The following is a 27,271-nucleotide window of genomic DNA, read 5'->3' as shown; positions in this document are numbered from 1 at the left end:
ATTTACAATGTGTTTCTCTGTTTAGAGAACACTCAATGGTCATTAAAAATGCTAACCAAAACCAGCTTCCTCAAAACATACACTAACATAAAATGCAAACAAACAGAAGAAAGAATCCTTTGACTCATACATCCCTTTTGTGGGAAAAGCTTTTGGGGAAAAAACGCCTGGCTTTTCCTGGAAGCCTGTCTCTCCAGGAGGTCCCTGTGCACCCAGGAATGGACCACCTTTATGACATATCCCAACATTCCCGTCTTCCCTCACCATTCCATTCCTCCCTTTCTCCTCCTATCCCCCTCTTTCTCCTCTTACTTGAACACTTTTGGCCATAGGGAGAGCAGAGGGGGCAATGGCGGTTTCAGTCTAGCGGTTGACATTTTTTGTTCAAAATATTTGAGTATTTACTCAACCTGTATTTAGCAAGTTAGAGTCCTTGAGAACAAATTTCCTTTAACAACATTTGAAATGGGACACTGGGGTGTCTCCAGCTATGTGTTGGTAACTTGATGGTTAGCTTAAAGTAGTGGAACCAGCCAGGTTTGAGACTAGGTGGTTGATACGGTATGATAAATCACATGGAGAAAGCCGAGCCGAACTCATGACATGGTGGTCAGGATTTACTGGAAGCAGATTAAGACAAGAACAAAGTTAAAGTCAATGCCATAGGTTCATGAACTCCATTGATGTCTATCTACTCAGTGGATAACCAAACGCCCTGACACCAACTACCTCTTGACTTTGTGGTACAGGGTATTTCACAGCCTGACAGTATGACTATGGTCAGGAGTTCACGACAGGGTCAGCAAGGTCATGTGATCAGGAAAAACCCTTGGCCCTACTATGTACATGAAGCTAATGTGTGTTTAGGACTGGGTGGGTAGCTACAGGAAAAGCCATTGTCTCCCAACACGTGACATCATCATTCCTGTGAAATTCTAGTCCTTCGGTGCAGTGATGTAGGACAATGAGGGTAGAGAATTCCATTCGTGAGGTGGTACTTTAAGATTGTAAGTAGGGCTATGTTAAGTTAATGCCATAATTGCCAATTTGACCTGTAATTCCAGGCCACACTTTTGAGTGCCAGAATACCAGAGAAGGAGGAGGACAAAATGAATTATTAATACAATGACTGAGTGACCTTTATTTAAATAGGCAAGTCAGTTAAGAACAAATTCTTATTTACAATGACGGCCTAGCCCGGCCAAACCCGGATGACATTGGGCCAATTGTGCACCGTCCTATGGGACTCCCAATCACGGTCAGTTGTGATACCAACTGGATTGCTTATAGTCAGTGATAGCATCATAAGCATACATTCCAGAGCAGTAGGTGCGTGTCGCTTACCACTTGAGCAGGAGGTGCGTGTCGCTTACCACTTGAGCAGGAGGCGCGTGTCGCTTACCACTTGAGCAGGAGGTGCGTGTCGCTTACCACTTGAGCAGTAGGCGCGTGTAGCATACTATTTGAGCAGTAGGCGCATGTAGCATACTATTTGAGCAGTAGGCGCGTGTAGCATACTATTTGAGCAGTAGGCGCATGTAGAATAATATTTGAGCAGTAGGCGCGTGTAGCATACTATTTGAGCAGTAGGCGCGTGTAGCTTACTATTTGAGCAGTAGGTGCGTGTAGCTTACTATTTGATCAGTAGGTGCGTGTAGCTTACTATTTGAGCAGTAGGTGAGTGTGCCCTGGTACTTACGAGACAAACTTGCCCACTTCAACCTGGATGACGGGGTCTCTGAGCTGCACCTCCAGTAGCTGACTGTGGGCCGGGCTGGGCTCTCCAGGCTTGGCAGGGTGGGGGGAGAAGACCCGCAGCATGCCCATGTAGCTGCCCACCACGATCTTATCTACAGGAGAGAGGACATACACATTGCATACTTACTCAGCTTAGATGTTGTGGTATGGTCTCATATTGCTCCCTTCGTTGTACACTGAGTGTACAAATCATTAAGAACACCTGCTCTTCCATGACATAGACTGACCAGGTGAATCCAGGTGAAAGCTATGATCCCTTTTTGATGTCACTTGTTAAATCCACTTCAATCAGTGTAAATGAAGGCGGAGGAGACCGTTTAAAGAAGGATTTTTAAGCATTGACACAATTGAGACATGAATTGTGTATGTGTGAATGGGCAAGACAAAAGATTTAAGTGCCTTTGAACAGGGTATGGTAGTAGGTGCCAGGCACACCGGTTTGTGTCAAGAACTGCAATACCTCTGGGTTCACACTAACAGTTTCCTGTGTGTATCAAGAATGGTCCACCACCCAAAGGAACGCCAGTCAACTTGACACAACTCTGGGAAGCATTGGAATCAACATGGGCCAGCATCCCAGTGGAAAGCTTTCGACACCTTGTAGAGTCCATGCCCCGATGAATTGAGGCTGTTCTGAGGGCAAAGGGGGGGGTGCAATTCAATATTAGGAAGGTGTTCCTAATGTTTTGTACACTCAGTGTATGTGCTATGTATCGAGAGGGCAAATGGTATGTTTTAAACATGGTAATAAAGATCCAGAAAATCAAGTCAATCAGCCAATGAACAAATCAGATTTGTGCATGTAAATAAGACTATGGTACCAGGGGCACTTTCACTCTCATTGTTTGTTTTGTGGTCTATTAGTGAACAGTGTCTTTTGACTGCACTCTGCACTACGACCCCACACCTTCTTACCATGTCCGCTGCCGCTGTTGTCCACATCTCCAACACACAGGCATCCCTGGTCAAACTCCTCACCCTCACCCAGCACCGCGGCCCACCAATCACGCGCCTTGAACAGAGACATGCTACTGCAGAGGAGACAAACAGACAGACACACACACACAGAAAGAAAGACACAGACAGAGACAAACAGACAGAGGATCATATCGCCGCTTTGCTGGACACCATACACATAACACTGCTTGTCAGTCTTCCACACGTGACCAGCAGGCTGACTGACACTCATCAATACATTTCTTCATCTCCTCCATTTAAAAATAACGGACAGGTGAAAGCAATGTGGGTAATACGTGCTGTTTGTCTATCCCACTTGGAACCAAATGGAAGGATGAAAAATTGGAAGGGTTGGCGTTCATGTATTCCACCTAGGTTCTTATATGGCATGATCTGTCTAATCCTACTTTAACTCACTCTAAGCCTAATGGGTGCCAGCCTCAGATGTGCAGTGCTTTATCAAACTAGCATGTGTGTGTGGTGTTTGTGTCTGGTAATTCACTGATCATCTGCTTTTATTGCAGGGGATTAGCGCCTACCTCTTACAGTTGGCCCATATAGGCTACATGCTGATGTTTCTTTGACTCCAGGACCCAGAGGGAGGTTTGGACAGTGGTCTGTGTGTGACACTAACGGTAAGACTGTTACACTAGCCAATGACAGCTGAGTCACATGACCAGGGATTGTATCAGGGCGTGGGCCAAGCAGCTTTCCTAATTGTCAACTGCTGAGCAGGTGGAATGGACAGCTAATCCATAGAGAGAATCCCTTCTTCCCCCTCGCTCTACACCAAGACCATATATAACCATTAAAATGATAGCCCTATTTTTTCGATTTTGAAAGATTACACAAGTGGAATATTATATGCCTATATCTTGTAGCCTTATACCACCTGCCTACTTGACTATCATGGCCAAGACCTTTCAGCAGCCCCTTTTCATCTACTTGACAGACAGCAAAGCAAATCCAACATTCAGCAATCAACCACATAATTCAACATTATCCAGGTGTGTCATGCATATCAAGCAGAGCTCCGATGACATTTCATTAGAATGATTTCCACATAACTAGCTAGATATAACCGTAACGTTATCTAGGTAGCAACATGCATAATCTGTTGATAAAACTAGCTAGCTAGTAGGGGTTGCGGGCAAGCAATGTCCATGTGTTTAACTATTGTTATGAACAGAACAAAAACTAACTAAACTGAACGACGTGCACGATTCTCTTTTGGTAACAAGCAAGATGTAACGTTAGTAAGCTAGCCAGCCAGGAAAGACCTCGAGCTAAATTAACGTTAGCTGGCTAATTAGCGCTGGCTGTGCTTGTGACTGGCTTGGAGGCTAACAAACGTCTCGTTTCAACATTCCAGTGACATTCCCAAATTCTAAACGTGCTTCTCTTACCTCTAACAAGACGAGCCTGTCTGAACGTCTGGGGTTTGCAGTTCAGATAAAAATCTAATTTTGCGTGTGCCTCATCAATTTGCTTGAAGCCATCTCCCTGTTGTCATAGCAGTGACACTAACGATAGACTCGAGTACTTGCGCGCATGATCGGAAACGCACAAACTCACAGCTTCATGGGAAACTGAGTTTTTATTCGGCACAGACGTTCAGGTAAACAGAGGTAAAAATTCTCAATCTAATCACGTGATTGCACATTAAATGTCACTCAATTTCTTTTTTAAATTGACCGTTAATTGCTTACATATATATATATTTACATACACACATACGTTTGAGGTATATTTCTTATTTCTCGTTTTTTTCTAGTATTACATTATTGCATTGTTGGGTTTTGAGTTTGCAAGAAAGGCATTTCACGGTACTAATTTGAGGATAATATAGCACTTCAATGGCACTTCCAATCTTATTCTAAGGTCTTTGGAATGAAATCTGTATTATAACCATAGACTTGCATCCAATTTCTCAATAATCTGTTGCCTTGTGCATCTTGGAACTCACTCATTGATTTCTTGTAGATCCTTAATGTTTTACACGTTAGTGTTTATTACACTGTTATCACAATAGTCAGTCATTCAGTTTCGTATTTTTAGTAAAAGTTGGGCTCGTCCGGGATTTGAACCCGGGACCTCTCGCACCCTAAGCGAGAATCATACCCCTAGACCAACGAGCCAGATGAATTAGAAAGAAACCAGTCCAGCACAAGTATGCCACGTATGTATGGATTTTGCAGACGCGTCTTTTAATAACTAACTACAGTGAAAACGTCACATTTAATTAGACTTTGTCGTCATCTAGAGGTCTATTTTGGTATTACAGCTTGGTTTCAACCACAATCCCCACACAACCTTCAACCTACAGTTGAACAACAAAAAAAACATGTTATTTGACAAGTTTTATTGACACGTTTCCGCACCCCCCCCCCCCCCCTCTGTCAAATTCAAAGTTAAGAAAAGGCAACATGCAGGAGTAGCAGCACATTTAAAATGCTAACATTTAAAATAAACATCAAACATGTGCAAGACAAAACTGAGAAAGTTAAGGGGGGTAAGAAACATTTCCAAGTTTGAGGTAGAGTTCAAATTTGAACAACAAAATTAAAAAAGGTCAATGGGTGTGGATAAAAGGCCAAGTTAAACAAAATATTAGTCTTATTGAACGTCACTGATCCACAGACAACGGTGCTTTATCCAGTGGTGTTCTCTTGTAATATACTGCCTATTGAGTAGGCTACTTTTCCTCTGTGTAATGACTTCTTTGGTAGCACTTTATTTTACACTATATTGTTCATAAAGTCAGTTACACTAACAGTAGTAACCCATAACTAACTTGTAAAAAACTTTAGCACCACTAGTTACTACTATTATCTCAACTCATTGACAATTGTTTCATTTCTTGATATAAGCACCATAGGGTATCTATAACAACCATGCAATCTATTTATTTGGCACATTAAATGTGCAGTGTTATTATTTTACAAGAATACTGTGCTACTTTGCAGTGTAGCTATGGTAGCAAAGTCCCCATGTGAAAACTGATAAGAGGTGTATACATGGCTTTTCTTGTACAAGACAGAATCCATTACTACATCCATAAAACCACTGATAATACTCATACCAATGTCTGAGTATGGTTCACTCAGACAGGTTCAAGTTTTTTTTTTCAGACCTACATTGATTCCTGTAGCCAAACTGTTGCACAATGCAAGGAGGTGATTTAGTGTGGATGCTAGGACCGTTTCAAAAGACGTTGCTGTGTTCTTGTGTGGATGCTCGGTTTATGATTTGCAAACTGATACAAGCATTACAATATAAAAAATATTATGAATAACAATAACGTGAAAAATATAAAAGATTTAGCTTGCTTTTTTTGGAGTTGCTATTACTTTTTAGTTATGGGGTGGAGGACGTTGACAAGGTTAAAGACAAACAAAGACTGAGGCTGTGTACTTTAAAATAGTTCATTGAGAGGAGAATAAATGTCTTCATAAAGAGGTGAAGGGAACATCCAGTACCCAACCATGACCCTATGGTTGGTGGCAGAGGTGGGATCCAAAGAGTGGTGCCCATGGAGCTAGTGTATGTCGAGAGGCTGTGAGTCAGTGACGGGGCCCAGTAACGTCCGTCTGGGGGTCCAGAGGTTGGTTCATTTTCCATGGGTTTGGGGAAATGTTTCAGTATGAAGGGGAGGGGGGGTGAGTTATATAATCTTCTGAAGGATGGAATTGGGCACATCTAAAGTCTCATCCTTTACCAGGACGATGTCATAAGAGTCCAGATATTTCTCCAAACGATCCTCCACCTGCCAGGAAAGAGAGAATAATTACTATGCAGATTGGCACAGACACAGCACATAACCTCATACTTTCATATCAGTCACATCTTCAGACTATTAATGTCCAGCAATTTAGCTGGTGATGAGAGCAGATAGAAGTGCTGACTGGCGATTGGGGGGGGGGGGGGGGGGGTCATAAGGGTGGGTTGCGGGCACCTTGTCGTTGAGGAAGCCGATCTTGAGGATGTTCTCCACATTGGGCACGCCGTCAGCCATGTTGAGGTCGCCTAACGAGTCTCCCAGCAGCACGATGTTGCAGTTGTCCTTCACCTGTTTGAAGTACTCCGTGTTGCGCAGGGCGCCGTCGTGCTTGTTGAACACATGGATCAGCTCTCCCTTGAAGCCCCTCAGCTCGCCCTGAGAGAAGAAAAATACTTGAGTTTAAATGGAATGGAGCCAACTGATGTGAATGCAATGCATACACCCAGGTTGAACCATAGCTTTATTATCAGCTTTATCAACACTCAGAAACTCAGGCCTATCCTCAGCATGTACCAAGCTCTCCTCGAGGGACAGGGGGGAACTTACATTTTCGTCGAAGTCCATGAAGTTGGACACCACCTTGACGTTGGGGTGGTAGACCCCCGCCTGGTGGATGATCTCCTCCAGGACATCTCCCAGACCCGCTGAGAAGATGAACACGGGCACGTTGTGCTGATGGAGCCGGTCAAAGAACGGCTCATAGCCCTCCCTGTGGGAAAGACATGTAAGCATTAAAACCTCTCATAGCCCTCTGTGGGACTGACATACAGCTTTATATGAACAAAAATTATTCACAGGCAGAAATAAATGATAAACAATATTTCGTAGAGCTCGTGTTCATGAAGCGGCAATAACGGCCACTCTGGTTCAACTTGTGTCCCGAGCTGCTTTCTGTAGTTTAAATTATTTCAAAATTTTCTATCATGTCTTACCTCAGGCAGGCGTCTGAGTCTCTCACCACCTCTGAGAGTTTGTCCTTCTGTAGCCTCTGCTCCACCAGTAATGTGTGGGACTTAAAATACCTGTCAACACACAGAGAGTGCGCCTTAGCGAGAGCAATTGTGCGTGCGCGTGTGTGTGTGTGTGCATGCGTGCGTGTGCGTGCGTCTACTCACCATTCTACCATAAATGGATACTTCTCCTCCATCGTTAGATGGGGGTCAATCTCTATGGGGTAATATGTGTTCTTAAGCTCAAGTAACTAAAAGACAGACGGAAAATCAATTAGCGTTAACACATATGCTAGTACATTTATGCTTTTGTGACACCTACAAATACTATTACGCAATAGTAACATCAAACAAACCTTCTTCCTACAATCTTCAGTGACAAGCTTGCAGTTGTCAATGATATCTGTGGAGAGGAGGACTTTGGTCAGACGGACAGGCTGGAGACAGTCACAGGCAGGTAACTTATTTAGAATGCCAGTGAATGTTGAGCTGGTTTTATGTTGTACTTACTATGACACGTGGGGCAGCGTTTGCCGTTGACTGCGAACCGGCTTAACGTCATGTCAAAGTCAGTGATGATCTAAAAACAAACCGGGAGAGCCATGGAGGAGAGTCAGTGATAACTCTGGTCATCATACGGTCACCACAGGGTGTCACTGTTCATCCAATACGAACGGTCCATTTCTTTTTGCACACCCTTCCCCTCCTACTATACCTGTAGTTTGGAGGCGCCACCCTTGATCATGCCACAGATGATCTGCTCCACCCGCTCTGGATCCCTCATGTGGACCGTGTTCTTCTCAAACTCTGGCATCTGAGAGATGGAGAGGGCGAAAAACACCGAAAGAGATCGTTAAGTATGCTTCTAATATACTTCTACAAGTAGCATGTAACACCTATCACTGAATCGATATCACTTCAACTCAATCATTGAAAAGAATACCCCTCCGGAGGGAGGGGAAGAGGACTCAATAATAAAAATAAAAAAATTGTTGAAGTTAACTTGAGTTGGGCCTATGGTTAGTATTTGGTGGGGCGCGGGTCGAGTTTAATTAACCTCTTGGCAATAGGGGGTGCTATTTGCACTTTGTAATAATTACGTTCCCAAATTAAACTGCCTCGTACTCAATTCTTGCTCGTAGAATATGCATATTATTATTGGATAGAAAACACTCTAGTTTCTAAAACCGTTTGAATTATTTCTGTGAGTAAAACAGAACTCGAGTTGGAGCAATTTTCCTATGAGGAAGTGAGAAATCTGAAATCGAAGGCTCTGTTCCAGGGTCAGTTTATAAGTCCCCATGTATGCTACGGGGCTACATGCACTGCATACGCCTTCCTCTAGATGTCAGTAAGCGGTGAGAATTTGAATGGAGTGGATTGCACCATCTGGGGCCCTATATAAGACCGTGGAACGGAAGTACCGTTCTTTTCAACGGGGCGCCTGGCGCAGCAGGGACTTCACAATGGCGTCCTGCAAAGCTTTCGTTTTAGCAGTTCTATATCTCCGGTCATGTTTTTATTCGTTATAGTTGTTAAAGACATCATAAGGTAGTTAATTTAAACCGACTTATAGCAGTTTATATCAGTTTATTGCGATTTTCTGGGATTTCTTTGTGACGCGCTATCACCAGTTGGACACCGTTCCGGCACATAGCTAACGTTAGCGGCTATTTCGACAGGACAAGAGGACATCTTTCAACCAAAAGACGATTGTTCTGGAGAAAGGACACCTTGCCCAAGATTCTGATGGAAGCTCAGCAAATAGTAAGCAGTCTTTATGCTGTTAATTCGTACTTATGTTGACAAATGTCAAATAATAATTCCGCCATGAATTTTGGTGCGGTCTCGCTTTAGCGCACGCTGTATTGCGCAGTAACGTTAATTTTAAAAATCTAACACAGCGATTGCATTAAGAACTAATTTGTCTTTCATTTGCTGTCCAAACTGTATTTTTTAGTCAAGTTTATGATTATTTATTGATTAGAATAGGTGCCTCTCCAAAGATTTCTCCCGACATTTTCTGGGCAGCTTGGCAACTTTTTTCATTGTATAACCACGATTTGTGCCGCTAAATATGCCCATTTTCGAACAAACTCTATATGCATTGTGTAATATGATGTTATAGGACTGTCATCTGAAGAATTCTGAGAAGGTTAGTGAAAAAAATAATATATTTTGGTGGTTTATACGTTATCGCTATTTTTGGCTTGAATCAATGCTGTTGTGATGTTTGCTATTGTGGTAAGCTAATATAACGCTATATTGTGTTTTCGCTGTAAAACACTTAAAAAATCTGAAATATTGGCTGGATTCACAAGATCTGTGTCTTTCATTTGCTGTACGCTGTGTATTTTTAAGAAATGTTTTATGATGAGTAATTAGGTAATATACGATGGTCTCTGTAGTTATTCTAGTTGCTTTGGTGAGAGTTGTGATGGTGGCTGCAATGGTAAACTATTATTTATACCTGAAATATGCAAATTTTTCTAACAAAACATATGCTATACAATAAATATGTTATCAGACTGTCATCTGATGAAGTTGTTTCTTGGTTAGTGGCTATTTATATCTTTATTTGGTCGAATTTGTGATAGCTACTGATGCAGTAAAAAAATGGTGGAGTAAGAAAGTGGTGTCTTTTGCTAACGTGGTTAGCTAATAGATTTACATAGTGTCTTCCCTGTAAAACATTTTAAAAATCAGAAATGATGGCTGGATTCACAAGATGTGTATCTTTCATCTGGTGTCTTGGACTTGTGATTTAATGATATTTAGATGCTAGTATTTACTTGTGACGCTATGCTAGGCTATGCTAGTCAGCTTTTTTACTGATGGGGGTGCTCCCGGATCCGGGTTTGGGAGGAATTAAAGGTTAAAAGATCACCGACATTTTTTGGACCAAGGTAAGAGGAGCCAGGGGTAGACTAACTGGATATCACAACACCCCTCTCCCCTCGTGCCCCAGCCCCCATCTCCCCAGGGCCGGAGCAGTGGAACAGCTGATGTTACGGCTCCTTCTTCCGTACATAACTGATCACCATCCAAACAAGCCCCAGGCCAGGAGGGAGGAGACCTGAACCACAAACAACTTACAGGGCTGCAGACACCAATATGTTCTATTGAATCTTAGCTACTTGACTTGGTGGTCTAACGATCAGGCAATGAACTAGGTTCAGGTGAAGAAATGAGAGAGAGACCGATCTATAGCTCAGTTGAAGCCCTGTGGACATGTCAGGGCAGGAATGCAACAAACCATGAATACAACCTCCAGCTGGTGCGAGCACACACACACTTTTCTCCCCTTGGTAGTGAGGTCTGCACAACGCATCACCGGGGGCAAACTACCTGCCCTCCAGGACACCTACACCACCCGATGTCACAGGAAAGCCATAAAGATCATCAAGGACAACAACCACCCGAGCCACTGCCTGTTCACCCCGCTATCATCCAGAAGGCGAGGTCAGTACAGGTTAGAGGTCGACCGATTAATCGGAATGGCCGATTAAAATCGGGGCCGATTTCAAGTTTTCATAACAATCGGAAATCGGTATTTTTGGGCGCCGATTTGCAGATTTAAAAAAATAAAAAATAATTTACACCTTTATTTAACTAGGCAAGTCAGTTAAGAACACATTCTTATTTTCAATGACGGCCTAGGAACGAGGCAGAACGACAGATTTTTAACCTTGTCAGCTCGGGGGATCCAATCTTGCAACCTTGCAGTTAACTAGTCCAATGCTCTAACACCTGATTACATTGCACTCCACGAGGAGCCTGCCTGTTACGCAAATGCAGTAAGCTAAGGTAAGTAGCTAGCTAGCATTAAACTTGTCTTATAAAAAACAATCAATGACTGTCATCGCTCCAATGTGTACTTAACCATAAACATCAATGCCTTTCTTAAAATCAATACACAAGTATATATTTTTAAACCTGCATATTTAGCTAAAAAACATCCAGGTTAGCAGGCAATATTAACCAGGTGAAATTGTGTCATTTCTCTTGCGTTCATTGCACGCAGAGTCAGGGTATATGCAACAGTCTGGCTCTTCGCGAACTAATTATGACATAACATTGAAGGTTGTGCAATGTAACAGGAATATTTAGACTCATGGATGCCACCCGTTAGATAAAATACGGAACGGAATAAACGTTTTGTTTTCGAGGTGATAGTTTCCAGATTAGCCAAAGGTATATGGTTTAGAGAGAAATAGTCGACGCGTTATAATTCCTGTAATAACTTGCGGCTGAATTTGAAAGGGGTTCCTTCGCTATTTTACCGTTCATGTCTTCCATAGAGAATGTCTTGATCTACTTCAAATAAGGTCTGTTTCGTGCAGGCTTAAACCGCCTCGACGTTTTGATACCCGTGTAAATCTCACTAGGATAAGGTAACGTTTGTCAACATATTTTCATAAATCCACTCTACAAAAAAATTATCTTCGCTTATATTTAGCCAATATTGATCAGAGTTACCTTATCCTATGGATATCTACACAGTTATAAAATTGGCGGTGTAAGCCTACACGAAACAGACCTTATTTTAAGTGAATCTAAAAATATCCTATGCAATAAATGAAGGAACCGCTTTTCAGATTTTGCTAGGTGTCATGGGAATTATGACTCGCACTTTGGTTGTCAATTCTTACCATGCCCATTATTAAAATAGGATTTCCTGCATATAGAAATTAAGGTTTTTGTTTTCAACATTCATCACAGGTAACTTAAACTCTATTTTTATTCAAACAGTTGAGTATTTGTCTCCTAAGCAGACTCTTCAGTATCATTGTCACTTCAGAGCTGTGTGTGTGTGTGTATTTATGTATTATATTAAGTTAAAATAAAAGTGCTCATTGTTCATTCAGTATTGTTGCAATTGTCATTATTACAAAAATGTGTGTGTGTGTGTATGATATATATATACACTGCTCAAAAAAATAAAGGGAACACTTAAACAACACAATGTAACTCCACGTCAATCACACTTCTGTGAAATCAAACTGTCCACTTAGGAAGCAACACTGATTGACAATAAATTTCACATGCTGTTGTGCAAATGGATAGACAAAAGGTGGAAATTATAGGCAATTAGCAAGACACCCCCAATAAAGGAGTGATTCTGCAGGTGGTGACCACAGACCACTTCTCAGTTCCTATGCTTCCTGGCTGATGTTTTGGTCACTTTTGAATGCTGGCGGTGCTCTCACTCTAGTGGTAGCATGAGACGGAGTCTACAACCCACACAAGTGGCTCAGGTAGTGCAGCTCATCCAGGATGGCACATTAATGCGAGCTGTGGCAAGAAGGTTTGCTGTGTCTGTCAGCGTAGTGTCCAGAGCATGGAGGCGCTACCAGGAGACAGGCCAGTACATCAGGAGACGTAGAGGAAGCCGTAGGAGGGCAACAACCCAGCAGCAGGACCGCTACCTCCGCCTTTGTGCAAGGTGGAGCACTGCCTGAGCCCTGCAAAATGACCTCCAGCAGGCCACAAATGTGCACAAAAACTGCTATGTCGGTTTAAATTAACTACCTTATGAAGTTAAGACAAAAATCAAATTAAATCAGAGCCGGAGATATAGAACTGCTAAAACGAAAGCTTTTCAGGACGCCATTGTGATGTCCCTCCTGCGCCAGGCGCCCCGTTGAAAAGAACGGACCTTCCGTTCCAAAAGCTTTTATAGTGCCCCAGATGGTGCAATCCACTCCATTCAAATTCTCACCGCTTACTGACATCTAGAGGAAGGCGTATGCAGTGCATGTAGCCCCATAGCTTACATGGGAATTTATAAACTGACAAGAAGTTTTAAACAATGCCACTTCATATAATGTTTACATACCCTACATTACTAATCTCATATGTATATACTGTACTCGATACCATCTACTGCATCTTGCCTATGCCGTTCTGTACCATCACTCATTCATTTATGTACATATTCTTCATTCCTTTAAACTTGTGTGTATAAGGTAGTTGTTGTGAAATTGTTAGGTTAGATTACTCGTTGGTTATTACTGCATTGTCGGAACTAGAAGCACAAGCATTTCGCTACACTCGCATTAACATCTGCTAACCATGTGTATGTGACAAATAAAATTTGATTTGAGTGTATTTTTAAGGTAGCTAATAAAGGCCAACCTTGACTGATGGGGGTGGAGCTGGGGAAGATAGGGGGTGTAAACTAGAGGCCGACCGATTAATCGGCATGGCCGATTTCAAGTTTTCATAACAAATCGGTAATCAGCATTTTTGGACGCCGATTACATTGCAATCCACGAGGAAACTGCGTAGCAGGCTGACCACCTGTTACGCAAGTGCAGCAAGGAGCCAAGGTAAGTTGCTAGCTAGCATTAAACGTATCTTATAAAAATAAAAAAAATCAATCTTCACATAATCGCTAGTTAACTACATATGGTTGATGATATTACTAGGTTAACTAGCTTGTCCTGCGTTGCATATAATCAATGCGGTGCCTGTTAATTTATCATCGAATCACAGCCTATTTCGCCATCGGCTTTTTTTGGTCCTCCAATAAATCGGTATTGAATAAATCATAATCGGTCGACCTCTAGTGCAAACTAAATACCTGGGTATTCCTTCACCAGAGTGTGTTTGACTATGGAAATAGCCCACACCCCATGAACAAACTTCGTGCACACACACACACCCATCAAAGTGGTAGGTAACAGCATACCAAGACTGTTCTGTGGTATCAGTGGACGTGTCCAATGTTATGACTGGGATGTGGGTTGAAGTTGGGAACCCCTTCACCCTCCTTCTTACAACCCTCTCACTCCACTTAATGTAATAGACTGAGGCTCAGGGCTCCTTTAAGTCTTCCCTTACATCCCTGGAACTGAACACCCTCTCCTTCGGGTACATTTGAGTTGTTTACGCAATGTCATGTGTCTCAGTCTTCTAATAAATACACCGTTCCAGATACATAGGCTACATTGACAACATTCTTCAGTCTTAACACTGAGACCACACCTATGTAACTCATTCTTGAATATTAGATATAAAAACTTAGTTAGCAGGAAGGGAGAGCAGAATCCACACACTCATAGCGCCAAATACCAGTCATACCTATTTACAACAATCAATTATTAACACGCCCTCTAATATTTTACAGTATAGACTACATATTTATCCATGAATTCCCATCTTCTTCCATGCATTCAGTACATCCTTTCTCCAACACATGAACGTTAAATAAAACATAATTTGCAGCCTAGTCCTTTTCTGACCCTCCAGAGCAATTTGTAGCTGGTGCTAACAGCAGGGCTCTGACCAACAGCACACACACTTACCTTTTCCTCCGGTCTTGCACAAAACAAGTGAAGGGAGTGAAGAAAAGGTTCTCTGTCAGCAGAGGACTTATATAGGCAACGCAAGAGGGGGCGTCACCTAAAATAGATTGGATCAGATATTCCCTCCCCTTTGTAAGAGGCATGGCAAGCGCACTGACACGCAAATTAACAACTCACACACAGCTTCAATGTGTCATAAACACATGACAAAGATTCATTTAACATGTCTTAAAAACACACACAAGTAGATGAGGTGTAACATGGAATAGCACCATGGCAGTAGTTTACCTTAGACCTCTGACCCCTCAGCTTTTAACTTCTTATGGCTGGGGGCAGTATTGAGTAGCTTGGATGAATAAGGTGCCCAGAGTAAACAGCCTGCTACTCAGGCCCAGAAAGCTAAGATATGCATATTATTAGTAGATTTGGTTAGAAAACACTCTGAAGTTTCTAAAACTGTTTGAATGATGTCTGAGTCTAACAGAACTCATATGGCAGGCAAAAACCTGAGAAAAAATCCAACCAGGAAGTGGGAAATCTGAGGTTTGTAGTTTTTCAAGTCATTGCCTATCGAATATACAGTGTCTATGGAGTCATATTGCACTTCCTAAGGCTTCCACTAGATGTCAACAGTCTTTAGAACCTTGTTTCAGGCTTCTACTGTGAAGGATGAGGGAATGAGAGCTGTTTCAACCAGGTGTCTGGCAGAGTGCCATGAGCTCACTCAGGCGCGCCCCCGTGAGAGGTAGCTGCGTTCCTGCTCCTTTCTAAAGACAAAGGAATTCTCCGGTTGAAACATTGAAGACTTATGTTAAAAACATCCTAAAGATTGATTCTATACATTGTTTGACATGTTTCTACAAACTGTAATGGAATTTTTTGACTTTTCGCCTGGACTAAGTGTGCCTGCGCCTTGTGAATTTGTGAACTAAACGCGCAAACAAAAAGGAGGTATTTGGACATAAATGGACTTTATCGCACAAAACAAACATTTATTGTCAAAGGTAAGTGAATATTTGTAATACTATTTCTGACTTCTGTTGACTCCACAACATGGCGGGTACCTGTATGGCTTGTTTTTGTGTCTGAGCGCCGTACTCAGATTATTGCATGGTGTGCTTTTTCTGTAAAGTTTTTTAAAATCTGACACAGCGGTTGCATTAGGGAGAGGTTTATCTAAAGTTCCATGTATAAAACTTGTATCTTTTATCAATGTTTATTATGAGTATTTCTGTAAATTGATGTGGCTCTCTGCAAAATCACCGGATGTTTGAGGCAAAACATTACTGAACATAACGCGCCAATGTAAACTAAGATTTTTGGATATAAATATGAACAAAACATACATGTATTGTGTAACATGAAGTCCTATGAGTGTCATCTGATGAAGATCAAGGTTAGTGATTCATTTTCTCTATTTCTGCTTTTTGTGACTCCTCTCTTTGGCTGGAAAAATGGCTGTTTTTCTGTGACTAGGTACTGCCCTAACATAAATCAGATGGTGTGCTTTCGTCGTAAAGCCTTTTTGAAATCGGACACGGTGGTGGGATTAACAACAAGTTTATCTTTAAAACGGTGTAAAATACTTGTATGTTTGAGGAATTTTAATTGAGATTTCTGTTGTTTGAATTTGGCGCCCTGCACTTTCACTGGCTGTTGTCAAGTCGATCCCGTTAACGGTCGATCTCAGCCGATCACAGCCGTAAGAGGTACTGTAACTGGAATCCATTACAATCACATGATGCCACAGAAACAGCCCTCCCACTTGTCTGGATTATTGCCAGGCCAGGGATGAAAAACTGAGGTGCATTTCTCCAACGCTGAGCACACACACATTTCAAGACCCCTACCCTGCCCCAAACATTGTTTGTGTGTGCATGGCTATGGAATACCCAGGGTCATGGTTCATCCACTCTGCTCTCCACCAATGAGAAGCCATCTGAGTTTTTTTCTGTAGGTTATATGCCGCGTTCACATGCTGACATTTCTAACATGCCGATTTGTTGAACGAAGCACGTGTATAACTAAAACAAATTAGCAAGTCGGAAATGTCAGTTCTGAATAGCACGTGAGCATGGCAATATCTAAGAGCTCGTCAGTGTTAGGACTAGAGGTCGACTTCAAGTTTTCATAACAATCGGAAATCGGTATTTTTGGACACCGATTTGGCCGTTTTTTTTTTTTTTTTTACACCTTTATTTAACTAGGCAAGTCAGTTAAGAACACATTCTTATTTTCAATGACAGCCTAGGAACGGTGGGTTAACTGCCTCGTTCAGGGGCAGAACGACAGATTTTTACCTTGTCAGCTCGGGGGATTCAATCTTGCAACCATACAGTTAACTAGTCCAACGCTCTAACCACCTGATTACATTGCACTCCACGAGGAGCCTGCCTGTTACGCGAATGCAGTAGAAGCCAAGGTAAGTTGCTAGCTAGCATTAAACTTATCTTATAAAAAACAATCAATCAATCATAATCACTAGTTAACTACACATGGTTGATGATATTACTAGTTTATCTAGCGTGTCTTGCGTTGCATATAATCGACGCGGTGCGTATCATTGTTCCAATGTGTACCTAACCATAAACATCAATGCCTTTCTTAAAATCAATACACAGAAGTATATATTTTTAAACCTGCATATTTAGCTAAAAGAAATCCAGGTTAGCAGGCAATATTAACCAGGTGAAATTGTGTCACTTCTCTTGCGTTCATTGCACGCAGAGTCAGTGTATATGCAACAGTTTGGCCCGCCTAATTTGCCAGAATTGTACGTAATTATGACATAACATTGAAGGTTGTGCAATGTAACAGGAATATTTAGACTTATGGATGCCACCCGTTAGATAAAATACGGAACGGTTCCGTATTTCACTGAAAGAATAAAAGTCTTGTTTTCGAGATGATAGTTTCCGGATTTGACCATATTAATGACCTACGGCTCGTATTTCTGTGTGTTATTATGTTATAACTAAGTCTGATTTGATAGAGCAGTCTGACTGAGCGGTGGTAGGCAGCAGCAGGCTCGTAAGCATTCATTCAAACAGCACTTTCCTGCGTTTTGCCAGAAGCTCTTCGCTGTGCTTCAAGCTTATCAACCTCCGAGATTAGGCTGGTGTAACCGATGTGAAATGGCTAGCTAGTTAGCGGGGTGCGCGCTAATAGCGTTTCAAACGTCACTCGCTCTGAGACTTGGAGTAGTTATTCCCCTTGCTCTGCATGGGTAACGCTGCTTCGAGGGTGGCTGTTGTCGTTGTGTTCCTGGTTCGAGCCCAGGTAAGAGCGAGGAGAGGGATGGAAGCTATACTGTTACACTGGCAATACTAAAGTGCCTATAAGAACATCCAATAGTCAAAGGTTAATGAAATACAAATGGTAGAGAGAGAAATAGTCCTATAATAACTACAACCTAAAACTTCTTACCTGGGAATATTGAAGACTCATGTTAAAAGGAACCACCAGCTTTCATATGTTCTCATGTTCTGAGCAAGGAACTTAAACGTTAGCTTTCTTACATGGCACATATTGCACTTTTACTTTCTTCTCCAACACTTTGTTTTTGCATTATTTAAACCAAATTGAACATGTTTCATTATTTATTTGAGGCTAAATTGGATTTTATTGGTGTATTATTTTAAGTTAAAATAAGTGTTCATTCAGTATTGTTGTAATTGTCATTATTACAAATAAATAAATAGGCCGATTAATCGGTATCGGCTTTTTTTTGGTCCTCCAATAATCAGTATCGGCGTTAAAATCATAATCGGTCGACCTCTAGTTAGGACAGTCATTACTTATGCCTAGCACATAGCATGCTAGGACATGAGAAACCCTACCTCAGCTGCAGGGTCACATACCACCTTTCAATAAGCCTAACTCAGGCAGAGTTCTAATCACATCTCACCAAAATAAAACTACACACACCTATCCAATCAACATTGTGCAAATAACTATACAACATAAGGGCTGGCCAATCATATTCAGGTCTGCATTTTTTTTTACCATGGTGACTGTTGGGTTTCTAACACTGGTATCATATGTAGGTGAGAAACCCAACCTCACCCAAGCCTTGGGGCAGTAGGTTAAAACCTGATACACTAACGCAGTCTTTAGAAAACATTTAAAACGACAAGGATATACAAAAACACGTACCACCCAATCTAAACAAAAAAAATCCTTGGCCTACATTTTCAACAATCCTTGGAAAACTGGAGTCCATTGGCGATTCTGCCTCACCCAAATACATTTTTTTTGGGGGGGGGGGGGGGGGGGAGACAGCATTTAAAACCCATTGTCAGTTTGTAACTTTTTCAACATCCGTGAAAGTGCTGGCTCAACATTCCTTTCTACAGCGGAGCATGTCTCATCCTCACCCCCAGCCTTGCTCACTAAAGTAAAAGGTTAGAGGACACAGGGCTGGAGTTAATTTGTAGTAGTCTGCATTCAGTCTACCATCAGCCATTGGGCAACAACAGAGTGGAAGAGGTGCTTTGAGGCATTTCCATTTACCTGTGCATTTGTGACAGCATTATGCCTACACAGATATAGGGAAGAGGTTATATTGAGTGAATCAGTCAATGTAAGATAATCTACTGAACATTTCTGCAGCAAAATGTACATAAAAAGACCTACTATGGGGAACAAGGGCAGTAGAAAGTGTCCTATTAGAGGTCTTACCCCTTGAAAGAAAGTCTAAGAGAAACAGACAGACAGATCCCCTTGGCCCTATACTCCACACCTCATAAATATGAATAAGTAGACAGTAAAGTGGACAGTCTGCTGTAAGAGCTTTTCAGCTAACAATATCACCACAGGCACAGGTACAGTCCGCTCTGTCGTAGATAAACTCCCTCTCGACAAAGGAGGAAGGTTGTAACTCTGTTGCATCCAAACAAGGTCACTAATCCAGCAATATATGCCTGTACTCTATTATGTCAGTCACCCTTCCTTGGACTATTTAAGCCTAGACTTTGTTGAGCGACTTAACCACATTGTAGTGGCGATTCCCTATGAAAAGCCACTGGCACAGGAGAGAGCGGTCCATAACACATCCACAAAAATCAGCTTTCCAAATGTTTCTCTTTTTGGGTGAAGTTCCCATTTACTGCACATATAAATAGCTCCAATACACATATTCCTATAGAAAGGGTACAGAGAGATCCATTCTATAGGCTGTATCTGTGATACGGTAACAACTGTATGTGCTGTCCTCTCACCTGTGCTAACCCTTCCTGGTCACCTGTGCTAGCTAGCTAACACACCATGATACTAGAACATGGAGTAACAATATTTTTCTAAAATAGCTACACAGATCAAACTGAAAAAGATGTCTAATATGAAGTAAAACAGTTCAGCTCTGAGTAAGACTGGCAAACAATCTCCATGGAGAAAGTGGAGTGAATGTGTTTATTAGCTTGAGAGCAAGCATGAAGAATTACAAATGTTGTTCTTGCCTGCCATCTAGTGGCCAATGAGTTTCAATACATGAGACCATTTCAATCCCAAATCCAACCACGTAAACTCAGCAAAAAAAGAAACGTCCCTTTTTCAGGACCCTGTCTTTCAAAGATAATTCGTGAAAATCCAAATAACTTCACAGATATTCATTGTAAAGGGTTTAAACACTGTTTCCCATGCTTGTTCAATGAACCATAATTAATGAACATGCACCTGTGGAACGGTCGTTAAGACTAACAGATGGTAGGAAATTAAGGTCACAGTTATGAAAACTTAGGACACTAAAGAGGCCTTTCTACTGACTCTGAAAAACAACAAAAGAAAGATGCCCTGCTAATTTGTGTGAACGTGCCTTAGGCATGCTGCAAGGAGGAATGAGGACTGCAGATGTGGCCAGGGCAATAAATTGCAATGTCCGTACTGTGAGACGCCTAAGACAGCGCTACAGGGAGACAGGACGGACAGCTGATCGTCCTCGCAGTGGCAGACCGTGTAACACCTGCACAGGATCGGTACATCCAAACATCACACCTGCAGGACAGGTACAGGATGGCAACAACAACTGCCTGAGTTACACCAGGAACGCACAATCCCTCCATCAGTGCTCAGACTGTCCGCAATAGGCTGAGAGAGGCTGGACCGAGGGCTTGTAGGCCTGTTGTAAGGCAGGTCCTCACCGGCAAAAACGTTGCCTATGGGCACAAACTAGAGGTCGACCGATTATGATTTTTCAACGCCGATACCGATAATTGGAGTACCAAAAAAAGCCAATACCGATTAAATCGGCCAATTTATTAATTTGTAATAATGACAATTACAACAATACTGAATGAACACTTATTTTAACTTAATATATCAATAAAATCAATTTAGCCTCAAATAATGAAACATGTTCAATTTGGTTTAAATAATGCAAAAACAAAGTGTTGGAGAAAAAAGTAAAAGTGCAATATGTGCCATGAAAAAAAGCTAACATTTAAGTTCCTTGCTCAGAACATATGAAAGCTGGTGGTTCCTTTTAACATGAGTTTAATATTCCCAGGTAAGAAGTTTTAGGTTGTAGTTATTAGAGGACTATTTCTCTCTATACCACTTGTATTTCATATACCTTTGACTATTGGATGTTCTTATAGGCACTTTAGTATTGCCAGTGTAACAGCATAGCTTCCGTCCCTCTCCTCGCCCCTACCTGGGCTCGAACCAGGGAGACATCGACTACAGCCACCATCGAAGCATCGTTACCTATCGCTCCACAAAAGCCGCGGCCCTTGCAGAGCAACGGAAACAACTACTTCAAGGTCTCAGAGCGAGTGACGTCACCGATTGAAACACTTTTAGCGCGCACCCCGCTAACTAGCTAGCCATTTCACATCGGTTACACCAGCCTAATCTCGGGAGTTGATAGGCTTGAAGTCATAAACAGCTCAATGCTTGAAGCACAGCGAAGAGCTGCTGGCAAATGCATGAAAGTGCTGTTTGAATGCATGCTTACGAGCCTGCTGCTGCCTACCACCGCTCAATCAAATCATAGACTTAAACATAATAACACACAAAAATACGAGCCTTACGTCATTAATATGGTAAAATCCGGAAACTATCATTTCGAAAACAAAACGTTTATTCTTTCAGTGAAATACGGAACCGTTCCGTATTTTATCTAACGGTTGGCATCCATAAGTCTAAACATTGCTGTTACATTGCACAATCTTCAATGTTCTGTCATAATTATGTACAATTCCGGCAAATTAATTACGGTTCGCAACGAGCCAGGCGGCCCAAACTGCTGCATATACCCTGACTCTGCTTGCACAGAACGCAAGAGAAGTGACACAATTTCCCTAAATTCATGTTAGCAGGCAATATTAACTAAATATGCAGGTTTAAAAATAGCCATAAGACTCCTGAACAGGTAATCAAATGGCGACCCGGACTATTTGCATTGTGTGCCCCCCCCAACCCCTCTTTTTACGCTGCTGCTACTCTGTTTATCATATATGCATAGCCACTAACTATACATTCATGTATATACTACCTCAATTGGGCCGACCAACCAGTGCTCCCGGACATTGGCTAACCGGGCTATCTGCATTGAGTCCACACACCAACCCCTCTTTTACACTACTGCTACTCTCTGTTCAACACATGCATAGTCACTTTAACCATATCTACATGTACATACTACCTCACTCAGCCTGACTAACCGGTGTCTGTATGTAGCCTCGCTACTTTTATAGCCTGTCTTTTTACTTCTTTACCTACCTATTGTTCACCTAATATCTTTTTTGCACTATTGGTTGGAGCCTGTAAGTAAGCCTACACCTGTTGTATTCAGCGCACGTGACAAATAAACTTTGATTTCATTGTAAAGAAAGGCATTAATGTTTATGGTTAGGTACATTGGTGCAACGACAGTGCTTTTTTTCGCGAATGCGCTTGTTAAATCACCCGTTTGGCGAAGTAGGCTGTGATTCGATGATAAATTAACAGGCACCGCATCAATTATATGCAACGCAGGACAAGCTAGATAAACTAGTAATATCAACCATGTGTGATTATTTTTTATAAGTTTAATGCTAGCAACTTACCTTGGCTTCTTGCTGCACTCGCGTAACAGGTAGTCAGCCTGCCACGCAGTCTCCTTGTGCAGTGCAATGTAATAGGCCACAACCGGTGTCCAAAAACGCTGATTACCGATTATGAAAACTTAAAAATCGGCCCTAATTAAATCGGCCATTTCGATTAATCAGTCGACCTCTAGCACAAACCCACCGTCACTGGACCCGACAGGACTGGCAAAAAAGTGCTCTTCACTGACGAGTTGCGGTTTTGTCTCACCAGGGGTGATGGTCGGATTCGCGTTTATCGTCAAAGGAATGAGCGTTACACCGAGGCCTGTGCTCTGGAGCGGGATCGATTTAGAGGTGGAGGGTCCGTCATGGTCTGGGGCGGTGTGTCACAGCATCATCGGACTGAGCTTGTTGTCATTGCAGGCAATCTCAACGCTGTGCGTTACAGGGAAGACATCCTCCTCCTTCCTGCAGGCTCATCCTGACATGACCCTCCTGCATGTCAATGCCACACTGCTCATTCTGTGCGTGATTTCCTGCGAGACAGGAATGTCAGTGTTCTGCCATGGCCAGCGAAGAGCCCGGATCTCAATCCCATTGAGCACATCTGGGACCTGTTGGATCGGAGGGTGAGGGCTAGGGCCATTTCCCCCAGAAATGTCCGGGAACTTGCAGAAGCCTTGGTGGAAGAGTGGGGTAACATCCCACAGCAAGAACTGGCAAATCGGGTGCAGTCCATGAGCAGGAGATGCACTGCAGTACTTAATGCAGCTGGTGGCCACACCAAATACTGACTGTTACTTTTGATTTTGACCCTCCCCTTTGTTCAGGGACACATTATTCAATTTCTGTTAGTCACATGTCTGTGGAACTTGTTCAGTTTATGTCTCAGTTGTTGAATCTTGTTATGTTCATACAAATATTTACACATGTTAAGGTTGCTGAAAATCAACGGAGTTGACAGTGAGAGGCCGTTTCTTTTTTTTGCTGAGTTTAGTAGATGCCTATCATTTACATTTAACATTTACATTTAAGTCATTTAGCAGACGCTCTTATCCAGAGCGACTTACAAATTGGAAAGTTCATACATATTCATCCTGGTCCCCCCGTGGGGAATGAACCCACAACCCTGGCGTTGACCAACAGGACACCACTGTGGGCTGGGACATCACCTACATCAGTGCTACATGAGCACGCCTGCTACAACTGGATACTGGAGTGGATGTGTGTTCTTACAACAGTTGAGCCATCATCAAAAGCGGATGTCTTTCCCATTCTGGGGACATTGTTAAAAAAAAGCAGAGAGCAAAGGTTGCCTAAATAGAACTGCAGTCAGAAAGCAGGGAATAGAGCAGACAGCAGGTCATTCCTGGAAGAAGTTCAGTGTTAATGAATGGGTCAACACACTAAATATCATGCCCACCCCTAGGCCTACTATCTAGGTTCTGTGAAACAGAAAACCAAAAGGTATCTTCAGGATTAGAATATTGACATACACCAAGTATACTAAACATTAGGAACAACATCCTAATATTGAGTTGCACCCCCTTTTACCCCAATTCGTCAGGGCATGGACTCTATAAAGGTGTAAAAAAAAGTGATCCACATGGATGCTGGCCCATATTGACTCCAATGCTTCCCACAGTTGGGTCAAATTGGCTGGATGTCCTTTGGGTGGTGGACCATTCTTGATACACACGGGAAACTATTGAGCATGAAAATCCCAGCAGCATTGCAGTTTGACACAAACCAGTGCACCTGGCAACTACTACCATACCCCGTTCAAAAGGAACTTAAATCTTGTGGTCAATCCATGTCTCAAGGCTTAAAAATCATTTTTTAACCAGTCTCCTCCCCTTAATCTACACTGAAGTGGATTTAATAAAATGACATCAATAAGGAATCATAGCATCACCTAGTCAGTCTATGTCATGGAAAGAGCAGGTGTTGTTAATGTTTTGTATACTCAGTGGCTATGAATAATGCATAATCTGGTCCAGTTATCCTTGGCCGTCTTTCTAGTGACATTCAGTAGATATTTTTCACATTCTGAACATGGGTACACTCAGTATAGTTTTGATCTTGACAGTTCCTAACCATTTAGCCATGCTTACATCGGTAAAATCCTGTTAATATAGGTATATGGAGGTCACCCTCTCTGCCGTCTATAAAACAATGCTATATTGTCTTGTGCACCGGTTAGTGATGTATCAGACAACGTAAGCGTCTGGTTGCCTGTGAGGTACAGATAGTTGAAGCCCTGTCTTTCACTAGATCAAACAATGATTCTGCAACATTTCACAGACACAATTGGCACAGTGATTGTTGTACTATGTAATAATTCAAACTATTGTTGTACTGTCTAAAAATAAATGAACAAAAAAGATACTGTAGCAATTCTCGCTATATGAGCCACGTTACAATTCACACTAAGTGGGTTAACCCTATTGGTGTGCTGCCTTTCATACCAGAAACACTGGTTCGCTTCCCTGCCCCGCAGTTCGCTACATTGGTATCAGAAGTAGTATGGCGGCCGTGAGGCCATCGGAACGCACTGCCCGGATGTGTGAGGGGGCCGAGAAGTCAAAGCACGGGGACGTGTCTTCCTGTTTTAAGGGGGGCAGTGTAGCGATCCTCGCTATATGGCCACGTTACAATCTGATTGGCGAGACGCATAGGTTGTTTGCCTTTCATGGCAGCGACCCAGGTTCACTTCCCTGCCCACGCCATTTACTGAGATACATTTGTCATCTGATCCAGATAGTCACTAAATCTAACCTAGGCTGAAGCCCAACAGCGACACATAATGCTAACAAATCCTCAGTGTACTCTTTGATGGTAGGTTGTCTAAACATCAGTCTGAAAGAAGTCGCTGTAAAAAGACAAGTCTCTATAAACCAGAATGTTGACAATGATATTTAAAGCTGCAATATGTAACTTTCTGGGCAACACAATCAAATTCACATAGAAATGTGTTATAAATGTGTCAGTCATTCTCATTGAAAGCAAGTCTGTTCTTGAGTTTAGTTTTTGCTTCTTTTTCCTTTCAGGTTTGTACACCAGCTTCAAAAACTATATTTTTGGTCATGGAAAATATATTTCACAGCCGTTTAGATTGTACAATGATTGTCTACATTATACTTGCTTTGTCACAAACTGAAATTAGGCGAACTATTAGAATTTTATTAACCAGAAAATGGCTGAGCGATTTCTGCATAGTGCATCTTTAAAAAATTACTTTACTGGTTGTCCTTGGTGTTGGTCCTTTTGGCGGTAGGAAGTGGAAACAGGGTTAACCACAGGAAAGTGTTGTTTACGCAACTTTTTGCAGCGCCTGTAGGTTCTGTTGCTTGTATTTTTCATCTCCTGATGCATTTAACTTGATGCACAATATATAAACAATAGCGGAATGTAACCGAACTTGTGTCGATCAAAGCTCGATCCTTCGCAATTAGCTGAAAGTGCTTGTGGAATTTGCCAGCTAATTGCGTGGTACAATGTTTGATCTGTGCTTAGATTAAACTCGGACATTGTTGACATATTGGGCAAGTCCTGTGCGAATTGTTTCAGCATTGAAAAGACAAACCGACATACAGACCAGCGTACTGAAAGTCAGGTTAATGACACTACTCTGGATATTTTGTCTTAGATTATCTTCTATACAAAAATCTGTGAACAGGTAAAGTACGTTCAAATTAAATGTATTCAACAGTCTGACATGTGATGGGACTGTTCGCAAAAAGTGAGCCTAACGTTACATGTTAGAGACGAGAGAGGGGAGTCTTCCACTCTCGGATTCGAAGTGACTAATAGTTGGTAGGCTACATGTCCTAAAATTGCGAATGGACCTTTACAGAATCACAAGATTTATCTAGCAATGATGCTTGAGGACAAGCAATGTGAAAAGTAAACCTCACACCTGACCTGTAAGTCCGTATTTTGACATACCAGTTGAAATTGTTTGATAGGCAGACTACTTTTAGCTTCAAAACTTGTTTAGTTGTCATTTTGGAGAAGGGGCTCGAGGTTAGAGCAGAAGGGGCTTTGCATAACTCGGAAACAAACCACTGTACCTACATTCTTTCAACAAAAATATTATTACAATAGGACTAGCTAACAAACAGCGTCGGATTACTGTCATGCCACGATTTGACAGCTTTTCGTGACACCATGATAGCTACCTAGCAAATAATGACCTCTAAACCACCCTTGCTATTTTTAGGAACATCCGCGACTGCGCAATGCACGCATGAACAGCACGCGCGAGTCCACTCACCATCTCGATGATCTTCGTTTTCTTTCCCGCTCTCTTCTTCTTGGCGAACATGTACTGGGCGAGAACCACACCTCCGAACAGGGCACATACACTGGCACTGGCCGCGGCACCGACTTTTACCACGGCAGTCTTGTCCATGGTTGTGCCGCTCCAAACAAACGATTCTACTCCTTTCTTATGTCAACATGGTCCCTCCCTCGAGTCGATTGGCG

At 42.1% G+C, this 27,271-nt stretch overlaps 2 protein-coding genes and 1 non-coding gene across 3 annotated transcripts in view; all 3 read right to left on the bottom strand.

The window, feature by feature from the left end:
- Positions 1-4,229, bottom strand: part of LOC120031526 (protein PTHB1-like) — a 112,936-nt gene extending 108,707 nt beyond the window's left edge. Inside the window, exons 1-3 of the mRNA XM_038977316.1 lie at positions 4,122-4,229; positions 2,674-2,789; positions 1,700-1,850 (exon numbers count right to left, since the gene is read on the bottom strand). Coding sequence (XP_038833244.1) covers positions 1,700-1,850; positions 2,674-2,785 — 263 coding nt within the window. The 5' untranslated portion in view covers positions 2,786-2,789; positions 4,122-4,229. The remainder of the gene's footprint in view (positions 1-1,699; positions 1,851-2,673; positions 2,790-4,121) is intronic.
- A 552-nt stretch (positions 4,230-4,781) lies between these two features.
- On the bottom strand, positions 4,782-4,853 carry trnap-agg. Its single transcript has one exon. It is a non-coding gene; the product is annotated as a tRNA-Pro (tRNA).
- Positions 4,854-5,097: 244 nt separating this feature from the next.
- LOC120031422 (cytosolic 5'-nucleotidase 3) lies at positions 5,098-27,271 on the bottom strand. The gene is made up of 9 exons (XM_038977163.1): positions 27,060-27,271; positions 8,162-8,260; positions 7,957-8,026; positions 7,803-7,849; positions 7,612-7,697; positions 7,429-7,518; positions 7,043-7,205; positions 6,671-6,871; positions 5,098-6,481 (listed from the first exon to the last, which is right to left on the bottom strand). The coding sequence occupies exons 1-9, from the start codon at positions 27,195-27,197 to the stop codon at positions 6,380-6,382; spliced, it is 996 nt and encodes a 331-aa protein (XP_038833091.1). The 5' UTR covers positions 27,198-27,271; the 3' UTR covers positions 5,098-6,379.

The sequence above is a fragment of the Salvelinus namaycush genome, chromosome 37 (genome assembly GCF_016432855.1).
Source record: "Salvelinus namaycush isolate Seneca chromosome 37, SaNama_1.0, whole genome shotgun sequence".
NCBI classification, from domain to species: Eukaryota; Metazoa; Chordata; class Actinopteri; order Salmoniformes; family Salmonidae; genus Salvelinus; species Salvelinus namaycush.
This window is presented reverse-complemented; position numbering and strand designations above follow the sequence as displayed.

What these genes read in the sequence shown, in the direction of transcription:
- LOC120031422 (XM_038977163.1), bottom strand. Translation starts at nt 27,197, where the DNA reads ATGGACAAGACTGCCGTGGTAAAAGTCGGTGCCGCGGCCAGTGCCAGT. An exon ending in CTGAAGATTGTAGGAAGAAG is followed by an intron (nt 7,698 to 7,802) that starts GTTTGTTTGATG and finishes TCTGTCTTTTAG; the next exon opens with TTACTTGAGCTTAAGAACAC. An exon ending in TATCCATTTATGGTAGAATG is followed by an intron (nt 7,519 to 7,611) that starts GTGAGTAGACGC and finishes GTGTGTTGACAG; the next exon opens with GTATTTTAAGTCCCACACAT.